This window comes from Nerophis ophidion, linkage group LG01 (assembly GCF_033978795.1).
Source record: "Nerophis ophidion isolate RoL-2023_Sa linkage group LG01, RoL_Noph_v1.0, whole genome shotgun sequence".
NCBI classification, from domain to species: Eukaryota; Metazoa; Chordata; class Actinopteri; order Syngnathiformes; family Syngnathidae; genus Nerophis; species Nerophis ophidion.
Window position 1 is genome coordinate 53,910,479 of NC_084611.1, and position 13,800 is coordinate 53,924,278.

A 13,800-nucleotide genomic window follows, 5' to 3' on the forward strand; every position below is an offset into this window, starting at 1 on the left:
ATGATTTTAGGTTGTCCTGAAGAATTCGGAGGTATTCCTCCTTTTTTCATCGTCCCATTTACTCTCTGTTAAGCACCAGTTCCATTGGCAGCAAAACAGGCCCAGAGCATAATACTACCACCACCATGCTTGACGGGAGGTTGGTGTTCCTGGGATTAAAGGCCTTTTCTCCTCCAAACATATTGCTGGGTATTATGGCCAAACAGCTCCATTTTTGTTTCATCTGACCACAGAACTTTCTACCAGAAGGTCTTATCATTATCCATGTGAGTTTGGGTCTTGGGCGCAGTTGGGTGTTCCAACAGGACAATGACCCCAAACACATGTTAAAAGTGGTAAAGGAATGGCTAAATTAGGCTAGAACTAAGGTTTTAGAACGGTCTTCCCAAAGTCCTGACTTAAATGTGTGGACAATGCTGAAGAAAAAAGTCCATGTCAGAAAACCAACACATTTCGCTGAACTGCACCAATCTTGTCAAGAGGAGTGGTCCAAAATTCAACCGGAAGCTTGCCAGAAGCTTGTGGAATGACCATTACTGTATATACCGACCCCAAGACACATTTTCTTCTCTAAATTTGGCCCATGAGTCAAATAATTGCCCAGGCATGAGCTCCTAGCACATATTCATGAATGAACTCCATAAGAGATGCTGCAGTGACTTACTTGAAACAGTAGGGGGAGGTGTTGGGCCTCAGCACACCCTGACATTGACTGAGCTCGGCCTTATACAGCAAGTTGGTGAAGTCCGCCCGGTCCTGCCACAGCTGGGGCCATACGGAATGACTCCGTTTATGAAGCCTGTTTCCAACACACAGATTTGTGTTAGTTAAAACAATAACAATAGACTGCGTGTTTTGTTTTTCATAAGGGGCCTTAACTTTTTCCATAGAATGCCAAAAAAAACACAAAACAAATCCAATGTAGATCCAAGTGCTATCTTAACAAAACAGCAAATTTGTAGAATATCTGATAAAAGAAGAACGGTCTGTACAAACCATGAGCCCAACCACAAATTAGTGAAATTTTAGAGAGGATAAAACGACAAGCAGTGAAAATAAACATGGACTTATTGGACATTTTTAAATCAGATTTAATTTAACCTCTAAAAACTTTAGTGGCCACATGCGTGGACAGCACCTTTTAGCTCTTATTTCCAAAATTGTGTACACTACTGAATTGGGGTCTTATGGCCGCTTATGTGGACACTTATACTGCTATCTGGTGGTGTCAGAAGAGTATAACACTCAATGGAATTTGGAAAAAAAAACTGTAAACATAAAAATTAGCATGTCACCACACATTAAGTACACATTTGTGTACTGATGGACTAAGTACATCATATTAAAAGATGGTTATTAGTTTTTATTCTAATTAGGGTCCAATAAGCCCAAATAGCAAAGAGAGATAAAAAAAAAAAAATCATGTAAACAAGCAGCTTGGGCCTTACGACGTTAATTAGGAACCCGTGTTCATCTATGGCTTTGCCAGAAAACACGATTGGCCCTGTCAGTGGCTTGTCCCACCCATGCATGTTCTAAGACCCCTTCTCCAATCACCTTTAATGATGAGAGCGAGACAGCAATGACACGGCTACACTGGAAAAAAAAGAAGTTAAAAAAAAAATGCAGAAAAATTATGATATGTATAGCAATACAGCGAATTACCACATTATCTGAGCACGGATTTTTGTGGAGTGGAAGTCAAAATGCACACACAAAGTGCATGCAAGTAGAGATGTCCGATAATGGCTTTTTTGCCAAAATTCCGATAATTAAATTATTCTGAGTGCTTAAAAAAAAAGCCCAATGTATTTAATGCCTTCTAACCTTCTAAAATGTTTTTTTAAGTGCAATAGGAAACACATGTTTAATGTATTGTAAGATGTTCTGTGTTGTGGTAATACCATAAAATGACAAGAATCTGTGCATTTTGGTCCTACCTCATATCCTTGCGTTCCTTTTGACAGTTGCACAGGAAAGTGCCGTACTGACAGGAGTAAACGTGCGTGTGTATAGCGATGAGGAAGCGCTCGTTAAATTCAAAGGCACATGGAAACTGCTCCGAAAGCTGCCACACGCACTCCAAGAACTGATCGATGACTGGGGACACTTCTTTAGGATCGCCATCCAGGTGGGCATACCTAAGTGGACAAAATGATTCAATAAAATAAAATTGTTTTTATTTTAAATAAATATAATTATTTTCTGTGTATGTATCAAAAATTATTTTGGCTTTAAAACATGTCATTAAGACAATTGGAAGGCACATGACCATCATCTGACACTTAAAGTCAAGACAGACAGTTCTTTAGAGTTTTTAATATTGCAGTCAGTGCAAAATTGTATTATATTTACAAAACCCAAAACAAGTGAAGTTGCCACATTGTGTATATGGTAGATAAATACAGAATACAATGATTTGCTAATCCTTTTCAACCTATATTCAATTGAATAGACTGCAAAGACAATATATTTAATGTTCCAACTGAAAAACTAGTTTTTTTGCAAATAATCATTAACTTATAATTTAATGGCAGCAACGGCGTAGCTCGGTTGGTAGAGTGGCCGTGGCAGCAACTTGAGGGTTGCAGGTTCGATTCCCGCTTCCGCCATCCTAGTCACTGCCGTTGTGTCCTTGGGCAAGACACTTTACCCACCTGCTCCCAGTGCCACCCACACTGGTTTAAATGTAACTTAGATATTGGGTTTCACTATGTAAAGCGCTTTGAGTCACTAGAGAAAAGCGCTATATAAAATATAATTCACTTCACTTCACATTGCAAACAATCAAATCAAATCAACTTTATTTATAAAGCACATTTAAAATTTACCACAGGGGTAGCCAAAGTGCTGTACAATGGGCAGGTTAAAAGATAATACGAGAACCGAGCAAACCAACACAAACAGAACATGATAGTAAATAAATAAAACATAAAAACAGGTTCACAGCAGGTGTATAATGGGGCGCCATTGCAGGATGGATATCACTTAGTGTTAAAAGCCAAGGAATAAAAGTATGTTTTTAAGAGAGATTTAAAAACAGGAAGAGAGGAGGCTTGTGTAACACTCAGAGGCAGGTCGTTCCAGAGCTTGGGAGCAGCAGCGGCGAATGCTCTGTCACCTCTAAGCTTCAGCCTTGTGTCAGGGACCGTCAGTAGCAGCTGATTGGCTGATCTTAGGGATCGGGTGGGGCAGTAAGGCTGAAGGAGGTCGGAGAGATATCTTGGCGCGAGGTTGTTTAAACATTTAAAAACAAATAGAAGGAGTTTGAAATTGATTCGGTACTGCACAGGGAGCCAGTGAAGGGACGCCAATATAGGGGTGATGTGCTCACGTCTGTGGGTCTGTGTTAGCAGACGAGCAGCAGAGTTCTGCACAAGCTGCAGGCTGGCGAGGGAGGCCTGGCTAATGCCTACATACAAGGCATTGCAGTCGTCTAAACCATTCAAGATAAAGGCTTGAATTAATCACTCGAGATCATGTCCTAACAGAAGACAAAAAAGTTGTCAAAGGGGCATTTTTACCACTGTGTTACATGGCCTTTCCTTTTAACAACACTCAGTAAACGTTTGGGAACTGAGGAGACCCATTTTTAAAGTTTTTTAGGTGGAATTATTTCCCATTCTTGCTTGATGTACAGCTTAAATTGTTCTACAGTCGCGGTCTCCGTTGTGGTATTTTAGGCTTCATAATGGGCCACACATTTTCAATGGGAGACAGGTCTGGACTACAGGCAGGCCAGTCTAGTACCCGCACTCTTTTAACGCTCTTGTAACACGTGGCTTGGCATAGTCTTGCTAAAATAAGCAGGGGTGACCATGAGAACGTTGCTTGGATAGCAACATATGTTGTTCCAAAACCTGTATTTACCTTTCAGCATTAATGGTGCATTCACAGATGTGTAAGTTACCCACGCCTTGGCCACTAATACACCCCCATGCCATCACAGATGCTTGCTTTTCAACTTTGCACCTAGAACAGTCCTGATGGTTCTATTCCTCTTTGTTCCGGAGGACACGACGTCCACAGTTTCCAAAAACATTTTGAAATTTGGACTCGTCAGACCACAGAACACTTTTCCACTATGCAGCAGTCTATCTTAGATGAGCTTGGGCCCAGCGAAGCCGGCGGCAATTCTGGGTGTTGTTGATAAATGGCTTTCCCTTTGCATAGTATAGTTTTAACTTGCCCTTACAGATGTAACGACCAATTGTAGTTTCTGACAGGGGTTTTCTGAAGTGTTCCTGAGCCCATGTGGTGATATACTTTACACACTGACTGAGTACCGCCTGAGGGATCGAAAGTCACGGGCTTGCCGCTTACGTGCAGTGATTTCTCCAGATTCTCTGAAACTCTTGATGATGTTACGGACCGTAGATGGTGAAATCCCTAAATTCCTTGCAATAGCTCATTGAGAAATGTTGTTATGAAACGGTTCAACAATTTGCTCACGCATATTGTTCACTAAGTAGTGACCCTAAACCCGTCCTTGTTTGTGAATGACTGAGCATTTCAAGGACGACGTCACTGGTTTTGGGTTTTGTAGTTGGAGCATGTGACAATTACAAACCTGTGGGAGAACTTATGACCAAAGGAAATCCAGTCTCTTTCTATTAGTACCTGCAGTAAATAAGACAAAAAAGAAACTAAGTGCCGTTAAAAATGACAAACATTCAACTTGATAAGGCATATATAATGTTGATTTTACCGGCTGCACTATGGGTCAGTAGTGGAAGGTGGCAGGTTGCAAACAGTGACAACAAACTCTTTAAACACACTTAAATATTAATTGTATACCCTAATGATATTTGGTGAAAGCTTCTGGCATAATTCAGTACAGTATATAATGGCATCAGAAAAAGTTGTGAGATTTTTCGGCAGTCGTTTTTAACAAATAACAAAAAGACACTAAGAAAATTGGAAAAGTCTCCATAACTCAGAACACAGTGAAACTTCAAAAATGCTTCGCTGGTGGTTTAAATTTCAAAGACCGCTGATTTGCTCATTTAACTGTCAAAGAGATTTAGACAGTTCATCTAATAATCATGTAGAATCCCAACCTCCAGCTCAGCTGGCTTAAATTAATTGTTAATTAAGTTTTATTTATGTATTATATGCATTACAGTGCGGTATTTGTTTTCTTTTCCACCGGCGGTAATGAGAGTGCAACAAACTTTATTAAAAAAATCATGGGACTGAAGGGCTTCTATATCCTTCTTTTATCTCTGTAATATCGCTAAAATGTGTCCCTCCTTTTCCCTCATCTGAGTAGGCTTCATCAGTTCATGCTCATGGACTTGGATTGGTCTGATCTAGACTTAGATTGGTGTGATCTAGCCTTAAACTTAGATTGGTCTGATGTAGCCTTAGGCTTAGATTGGTCTGATATAGCCATAGACTTAGAATGGTTAGACCTAGCCTTAGACTTAGATTGGTCTGATCTAGTCTTAGAATGGTCAGATCTAGCCTTAGACTTAGAATGGTCTGATCTAGCCTTAGACTTAGAATGTTCTGATCCAGCCTTACACTTAGATTTGTCTGATCTAGCCTTAGATTGGTCTGATCTAGCCTTAGACTTAGATTGGCCAGATCTAGTCTAGCGATTGGTGCCAATTTCTCAGTAGGCTTATGCAGTTTATGCTCATAGTCTTAAGATTGGTCAGAGCTAGCCTTAGACTTAGAATGTTTAGATCTAGCCTTAGACTTAGATTGGTGTGATCTAGCCTTAGACTTAAAATGGTCAGACCTAGCCTTAGACTTAGAATGGTCTGATCTAGCCTTAGACTTAGAATGTTCTGATCTAGCCTTACACTTAGATTTGTCTGATCTAGCCTTAGATTGGTCTGATCTAGCCTTAAACTTAGATTGGCCAGGTCTAGTCTAGCGGTTGGTGCCAGTATCTCAGTAGGCTTATGCAGTTTATGCTCATAGTCTTAAGATTGGTCTGAGCTAGCCTTAGACTTAGAATGTTTAGATTTAGCCTTAGACTTAGATTGGTCTGATCTAGCCTTAGACTTAAAATGGTCAGACCTAGCCTTAGACTTAGAATGGTCAGATCTAGCCTTTGACTTAGATTAGTCTGATCTCGCCTTAGACTTAGAATGGTCAGACCTAGCCTTAGACATAGATTGGTCTGATCTAGCCTTAGACTTAGGTTGGTCTGATCTAGCCTTAGACTTAGGTTGGTCTGATCTAGCCTTAGACTTAGATTGGTCAGATCTAGCCTTAGACTTAGATTGGTCAGACCTAGCCTTAGACTTAAAATGGTCTGTTCTAGCCTTAGACATAGAATGTTTAGATCTAGCTCAGGGGTCGGCAACTTTTACCACTCAAAGAGCCATTTTGACCCATTTCACAAAGTAAAAAAAAAATGGGAGCCACAGAACTCTTGATATTTATAATGAAATAATACTGCATACAGAGTTTTTTTGGGCTTTGTGCAATGTATAAACCAGGGGTCTCAGACGCGCGGCCCGCACCTTAATATGAAAATTAATGTTAGTGCAGCCTGCGAGACTCCCGAATTTCAGAGTAATTATTTTCTCGAATGTACCCTGGTGTTCACCCAATGAACAATAATAAGGACATACAATGATGGCACTACCGCTAGCGCCCTCTACAGCTTGTACAAATAGCTTGCTAGCCCAAAGAATTGTTTGTCGAGGCTGTTGCAGACACATCAGTGACTGTAAGGCATCCTTATTCAACAGCAATACAGGTCACACTGAGAGTGGCCGTTTAAACAACTTTAGCACTCTTACTAATAATGACAAACACATTTCAGGAGAACATCCGCACTATAACACAACATAAACACGACAGAACAAATACCCAGAATCCCATGTATCCCTGACTATTCCGGGCTACATTATACACCCAGCTACCACCAACCCCCCTTGTGCGTCGGTTGAGGTGGGCGGGGTTGGGTTGGTGGTAGCTGGGTGTATAAAATGGCCCGGAACAGTCAGGGATAAATGGGATTCTGGGTATTTGTTCTGTCGTGTTTATGTTGTGTTATAGTGCAGATGTTCTCCCGAAATGTGTTTGTCATTCTTGTTTGGTGTGGGTTCACACTGTGGCGCATATTAGTAAGAGTGTTAGAGTTGTTTATATCACAACCCTCAGTGTGACCTGTATGGCTGTTGAGTGAGTATGCCTTCAGGTAGAGGTCGCATCCAAAATGTGACCGGCCGGCGGGCACGCAGATAGCATGGCGAAAATCCTGGCGCGATGACATGCAGAAAGGGTGTTAGAGGCATTGTCATCACGGCACGCCCTCAAAGTTGATGTCTGGGTGAAAATCGAAAAATGTTTACCCGGGAGACTTCTAATAGAGACACTGAAATTTGGGAATCTACCGGACTTGTCCGGGCGGTCGGCAAGTATGCGGCTGAGCCACATCAGAGTGGTCAAAGAGCCGCATGCCGCTCCGGAGCCGCGGGTTGCCGACCCCTGATCTAGCCTTAGACGTAGATTGGTCTGATCTAGCCTTAGTCGTAGATTGGTCTGATCTAGCCTTAGACTTAGATTGGTCTGATCTCGCCTTAGACTTAGAATGGTCAGATAAAGCCTTAGACTTAGATTGGTCTGATCTAGTCTAGCGGTTAGTTCCAATATCTCAGTAGGCTTATTCAGTTCATGCTCATAGTCTTAGATCGGTCTGAACTAGCCTTAGATTGGTCTTATCTAGCCTTAGATTTAGAATGTTTAGATCTAGCTTTAGACTTAGAATGGTCTGATCTAGCCTCAGACTTACAATGGTCTGATCCAGCCTTAGACTTAGATTGGTCGGATCTCGCCTTAGACATTGATTGTTTAGATCTAGCTTTAGACTTAGAAAGGTCAGACCTAGCCTTAGACTTAAATTGGTTGGATCTAGCCTTAGACTGGTCTGATCTAGCCTAGCTGTTGGTGCCAATACGTCAGTATGATTATTCAGTTCATTCTCATAGTCTTAGCTTGGTCCGATCTGGTCTAGCGACTGGTGCCAACACCCAAATATTTATACTCAAATATATATAATTATACTCCTCTATTCCTTAAATTGCAAATGTTCAAAACCACAGATGATGGAACAGGACACTATGTGCTATATACTTTGGAGTGGTCTTTTCATCCACAGCCGCATAAAAACTGGCCGACATCAGCTGTACTTCAATGATGATAGCAGGGCCTGCTCCTGCACTTCACAAATGTTTGCATTTCATTGATATCATCTTGCAGCCTTTAATTTTGTACATGAAAGTAGTTTCTTATTAGAATGTAATGTTGTAAATTTAACAAAATCAATACAGCAGAATTGTCATTCTTCACGCTTTTTACATTTGATATATTTGACCCTCAAACTTTGTGGGAGGAGCCAGAAGATATACAATAGTAGGATGATACGGGTCAGATGCCACAAGAAATTATTTGTATGCCCTTTAGTGTGTTGCTATAGCAGAAAACATCCAGTGTAGCAAATAGCCACCCTCCAGCTCTATCACTGTAAGAAGCCACGTCTAAACATCATATTGGCCAGATGTGTCTCATTGAGTTACCATCAGTCCTTTGATGGTGCGGTAGAACGGGTCCAAAAGGAGACTGGCTACAGAGCAGGCCTGAGCTGTCCGGTCCCAACCATCTGAACAGTGGACCAACACACTGACCCCTTCATCAGCAACTGCCTGAAATGAGCAATGTGTTAAATACAAGCAAAAACAATATACTGTAGGAACCACTGTTAAACTAGATTTTAGTGTGCAATGTTTAGATACTGTAATTTCAATCCGAATTTTGTTTGAACTAATTCCAGTTGTGGTCTTGTAAAGAAATTAATGTCGTGGCTGTCTTGAGTTTTCAATAATTTATACAACTCTTATTTTTTGTGATAAGAGTGATTAGAGTACTTGTTGCTCACAAAACACATTCATGAAGTTTGGTTCTTTTATGAATTTAGTATGGGTCTACTGAACATGTGAGCAAATCTGATTGGTCAAAAGTATACATACAGCACAGTTCATATTTGGTTACATGTTCCTTTGGCAAGTTACACTGTAATAAGGCAGGTTTGGTAGCCATCCACAAGCTTCTGCTTGAATTTTTGACCACTCCTCTTGACAAAATTGGTGCGGTTCAGCTAAATTTGTTGGTTTTCTGATATGGACTTGTTTCTTCAGCATTGTCTGCACGTTTTAGTTAGGACTTTGGGAAAGCCATTCTAAAACCTTAATTCTAGCCTGATTTAGCCATTCCTTTTGGCGTGTGTTTGGGGTCATTGTCCTATTGGAACACCCAACTGCGCCCAAGACCCAACCTCTGGGCCAATGATTTTAGGTTCTCTTGTAGAATTTGGAGGTAATCCTCCTTTTTCATTGTCCCATTTACTGTCTGTAAAGCACCAGTTCCATTGGCAGCAAAACAGGCCCAGAGCATAATACTACCAATACCATGCTTGACGGTAGGTTGGTGTTCCTGGGATTAAAGGCCTCACTTTTCTCCTCAAAATGCTGTGCTAGGTATTATGGCCAAACAGCAATTTTTTTGTTTCATTCGACCACATAAATTTCTACCAGAAGGTATTATATTTATCCATGTGAAGTTGGGTCTTGGGCGCAGTTGGGTGTTCCAACAGGACACTGAATCCAAACACAAGTAAAAAGTGGTAATGGAATGGCTAAATAAGGCTAGAATTGAGATTCTAGAATGGCTTTCCCAAAGTCCTGACTTAAAATGTGTGGACAATGCTGAAGAAACAAGTCCATGTCAGAAAACCAACACATTTAGCTGAACTGCACCAATTTTGTCAAGAGGAGTGGTCAACAATTCAAGCAGAAGCTTGTGGATGGCTACCAAATGCACCTTATTGCAGTGAAACTTGCCAAGGGACATGTAAGCAAATATTATTATTGCTGTATGTATACTTTTGACCCAGCACATTTGCTCACATTTTCAGTAGACCCATAATAAATTCATAAAAGAACCAAACTTCATGAATATTTTTTGTGACCAGCAAGTATGTGCTCCAATCACTCTATCACAAACAAATAAGAGTTGTAGGAATTATTGGACGTTCAAGACAGCCATGACAATATGTTCTTTACGAGTGTATGCAATCTTTTGAATGCGACTTCACTATGTATGCAAAGCATACATAGTGAAGTAATTTCAAAGATTTTACTTGGTAATAGTGGTTGGCCATGTAATGTATATGTGAGCAAAGCCTGTGTGTGCGTGTGTGAAAATGACGGTATATACCTTGGCAATGAAGACTCCAGCATCTAGAACAGCTTTAATGTGTTTTAGCCAACCGGAGTTTTCCAAACCCCAAAGGAAGTCAGTCATTGATGGAGATCGCATCTCTGTCACTGGTTAAGACAGAGGGAAATTTAACCATTGGCAAATAGTTCATCCTTCCTATATCATAGATTTATGTTCTATAATTGAAATACATTGGAAAATAGTTTGTCCTACCAAGATACTTTACAAAAAGTACAAACCCCGTTTCCATGAGTTGGGAAATTGTTTTAGATGTAAATATAAACGGAATACAATGATATGCAAATCATTTTTAACCCATATTCAGTTTAATACGCTACAAAGACAACATATTTGATGTGCCAACTGATAAACATTTTTTCTTTTGCAAATAATCATTAACTTTATAATGTGATGCCAGCAACATGTGACAAAAAAGTTGAAAAAGGTGGCAATAAATACTGATAAAGTTGAGGAATACTCATCAAACACGTATTTGGAACATCCCACAGGTGTGCAGGCTAATTGGGAACAGGTGGGTGCCATGATTTGGTATAGAAACAGCTTCCAAAAAAATGCACAGTCTTTCACTAGAAAGGATGGGGCGAGGTACACTCCTTTGTCCACAACTGCGTGAGCAAATAGTCAAACAGTTTAAGAACAACGTTTCTCAAAGTGCAATTGCAAGAAATTTAGGGATTTCAACATCTACGGTCCATAATATCATCAAAAGGTTCAGAGAATCTGGAGAAATCACTCCACGTAAGCGGCATGGCCGGAAACCAACATTGAATGACCGTGACCTTCGATCCCTCAGACGGCAATGTATCAAAAACCTACATCAATCTCTAAAGGATATCACCACATGGGTTCAGGAACACTTCAGAAAACCACTGTCACTAAATATAGTTTGTCGCTACATCTGTAAGTGCAAGTTAGAGCTCTACTATGCAAAGCGAAAGCCATTTATCAACAACATCCAGAAACGCCGCCGGCTTCTCTCGGCCCGAGATCATCTAAGATGGACTGATGCAAAGTGGATAAGTGTTCTGTGGTCTGACGAGTCCACATTTCAATTGGGGAAGCGAACCATCCAGACTGTTATCGACGCAAAGTTCAAAAGCCAGCATCTGTGATAGTATGGGGGTACATTAGTGCCCAAGGCATGGGTAACTTACACATCTGTGAAGGCACCATTAATGCTGAAAGGTACATACAGGTTTTGGAACAACATATGCTGCCATCTAAGTGCCGTCTTTTTCATGGACGTCCCTGCTAATTTCAGCAAGACAATGCCAAGCCACATTCAGCACGTCTTACAACAGCGTGTCTTCGTAAAAAGAGAGTGCGGGTACTTTCCTGGCCCGCCTGCAGTCCAGCCCTGTCTCCCATGGAAAATGTGTGGCGCATTATGAAGCGTAAAATACGACAGCGGAGACCCCGGACTGTTGAACGACTGAAACTCTACATAAAACTAGAATGGGAAAGAATTCCACTTTCAAATCTTCAACAATTAGTTTCCTCAGTTCCCAAACGTTAAATGAGTGTTGTTAAAAGAAAAGGTGATGTAACACAGTGGTGAACATGCCCTTTCCCAACTACTTTGCCACGTGTTGCAGCCATGAAATTCCAAGTTAATTATTTGCAAAAAAAATTAAGTGTATGAGTTTGAACATCAAATATATTGTTTTTGTAGTGCATTTAATTGAAAATGGGTTGAAAAGGATTTGCAAATCATTGTATGCCGTTTATATTTACATCCAACACAATTTCCCAACTCATTTGGAAACGGGGTTTGTAGTTTATCCTTCCTGTATCCCACTTTCAGACTCTATAACTCAAATACATTGGCTGATGGTTCCTCCTTTCCATAGTACTGTCGCTGAAAGGGAAACACAAAATCAAATTTACCATCAATAATTTTCTGCTGACTGTTCCTCATCACATGAATGTTTTCTATGCCAATGAAGTGCAGCTTGATGTTGGTGTAGTGGTCCTCGTTCTCATAACCTTTACCAGCAGCTCTGTTCGCCATGGCATTTAGCTGGACACATTTATAGAGAAATATAATGCAATCGCAATATTACAATGTATTTCCTGTAGCTATTTCTCTCCCAAACAGTGCTTCTGTGAGTAAACAGAGAGGCTTTACCTTCGGTCTTGTGTCTACCACATAAATGTAGTCACTGCCAGGGTTGGATTTCATCACAGCTTGGAGTATCATCTCATCCTCCTGGCAGCGTCCACTAAAGCCTGACAAAGGCTGACTGCACCTGCACACTGCCGCCTGAAGGGGGACAAAAACCGTCAACATCAATATTACAGACCTAGTAACCTATGCGTGTCTGAAAGACTGACCAGGGTGTCTTGGTGAAAGTATGTCAGAGCAGGAAATCGTCCTCGGCTCCTGAACCTTGAGCTGCCCACAATGACTGTGGGTGTGGCAGACTTGGGAACAAACAGCTCCGAGGGATATGTTTCACATATCTGTGATGAGACGTATAAACATACAGAAATAAGCATTCCCTTTTTTCTCATGGTGAAAATGCTTCAAGGTTGCTTGTTGCATGTTCTCATTCTTGTACAAAACCCAAAACCAGTGAAGTTGGCATGTTGTGTAATTCGTAAATAAAAACAGAATAAATTGATTTGCAAATCCTTTTGGACATATACCCACTGGGTGTGAGTTTTCCTTGCCCTTATGTGGGCCTACCGAGGATGTCGTAGTGGTTTGTGTTGTGGTTTGTGCAGCCCTTTGAGACACTAGTGATTTAGGGCTATATAAGTAAACATTGATTGATTGATTGATATTCAATTGAAGACATTGCGAAGACAAGATGCAGTATTTCCTTGAATTTCCGCCGAGCATGTAATATGCGCCTGCCTTGAATTACTGCCAGGTCAAACTCGCTTCCCAAAATTATTAGCGCATGCTTACTATTACCACCGGGTCAAATTCTTGACGTCATGAGTGACGCTTCCCCTGTCGTCATTTTCAAAAAGGCGGAGGCATTGTTTTGGCTTGTACTATTTGTAAACCAGGGGTCTTGTTCCACAGCCATACAGATCATACTGAAGGTTGTGATACAAAACAACTTTAACACTCTTACTAATATGCGCCACACTCTGTGAACCCACACCAAACAAGAATGACAAACACAATTCGGCTCTGTAACTCATTACAAACGCAACATAATTACCCAGAATGCCATGCATCCATGACTCTTACTTCTATATTATACACCCCGCTAGCACCGCCCCCACCGCCCCCTCTCCATGCGTCAGTTGAGGTGGGTGGGGTTGGGGGCGCGGGGTGTAGTAAGAGTCATGGATGCATGGCATTCTGGGTAATTGTTATGTTGCGTTTATAATGTGTTACAAAGCCGATCTTCTTCCGAAATATGTTTGTCATTCTTGTTTGGTGAGGGTTCACAGAGTGTGGCGCATATTAGTAAGAGCGATAAAGTTGTTTATATCACAAACTTCAGTGTAACCTGTATCACCAAGTATGCCTTGCAATCTCGCAAATGTGACGATAGAAGCAGCGAAATGCATGCGTCCGGC

At 41.0% G+C, this 13,800-nt stretch overlaps 1 protein-coding gene across 3 annotated transcripts in view; it reads right to left on the minus strand.

Annotated features, from left to right (window-relative positions):
* The window catches only part of LOC133557026 (myotubularin-related protein 7-like), a 49,596-nt gene that overhangs the window by 6,360 nt on the left and 29,436 nt on the right, over positions 1 to 13,800 (minus strand). For all 3 annotated transcript variants that reach the window (XM_061907321.1, XM_061907316.1, XM_061907319.1), the window contains 8 exons: positions 12,595 to 12,723; positions 12,389 to 12,523; positions 12,148 to 12,280; positions 10,237 to 10,346; positions 8,541 to 8,666; positions 4,571 to 4,620; positions 1,941 to 2,141; positions 665 to 799 (listed from right to left, as the gene is read on the minus strand). In XM_061907321.1, the coding sequence (XP_061763305.1) occupies positions 665 to 799; positions 1,941 to 2,141; positions 4,571 to 4,620; positions 8,541 to 8,666; positions 10,237 to 10,346; positions 12,148 to 12,280; positions 12,389 to 12,523; positions 12,595 to 12,723 (1,019 nt within the window). The remainder of the gene's footprint in view (positions 1 to 664; positions 800 to 1,940; positions 2,142 to 4,570; positions 4,621 to 8,540; positions 8,667 to 10,236; positions 10,347 to 12,147; positions 12,281 to 12,388; positions 12,524 to 12,594; positions 12,724 to 13,800) is intronic.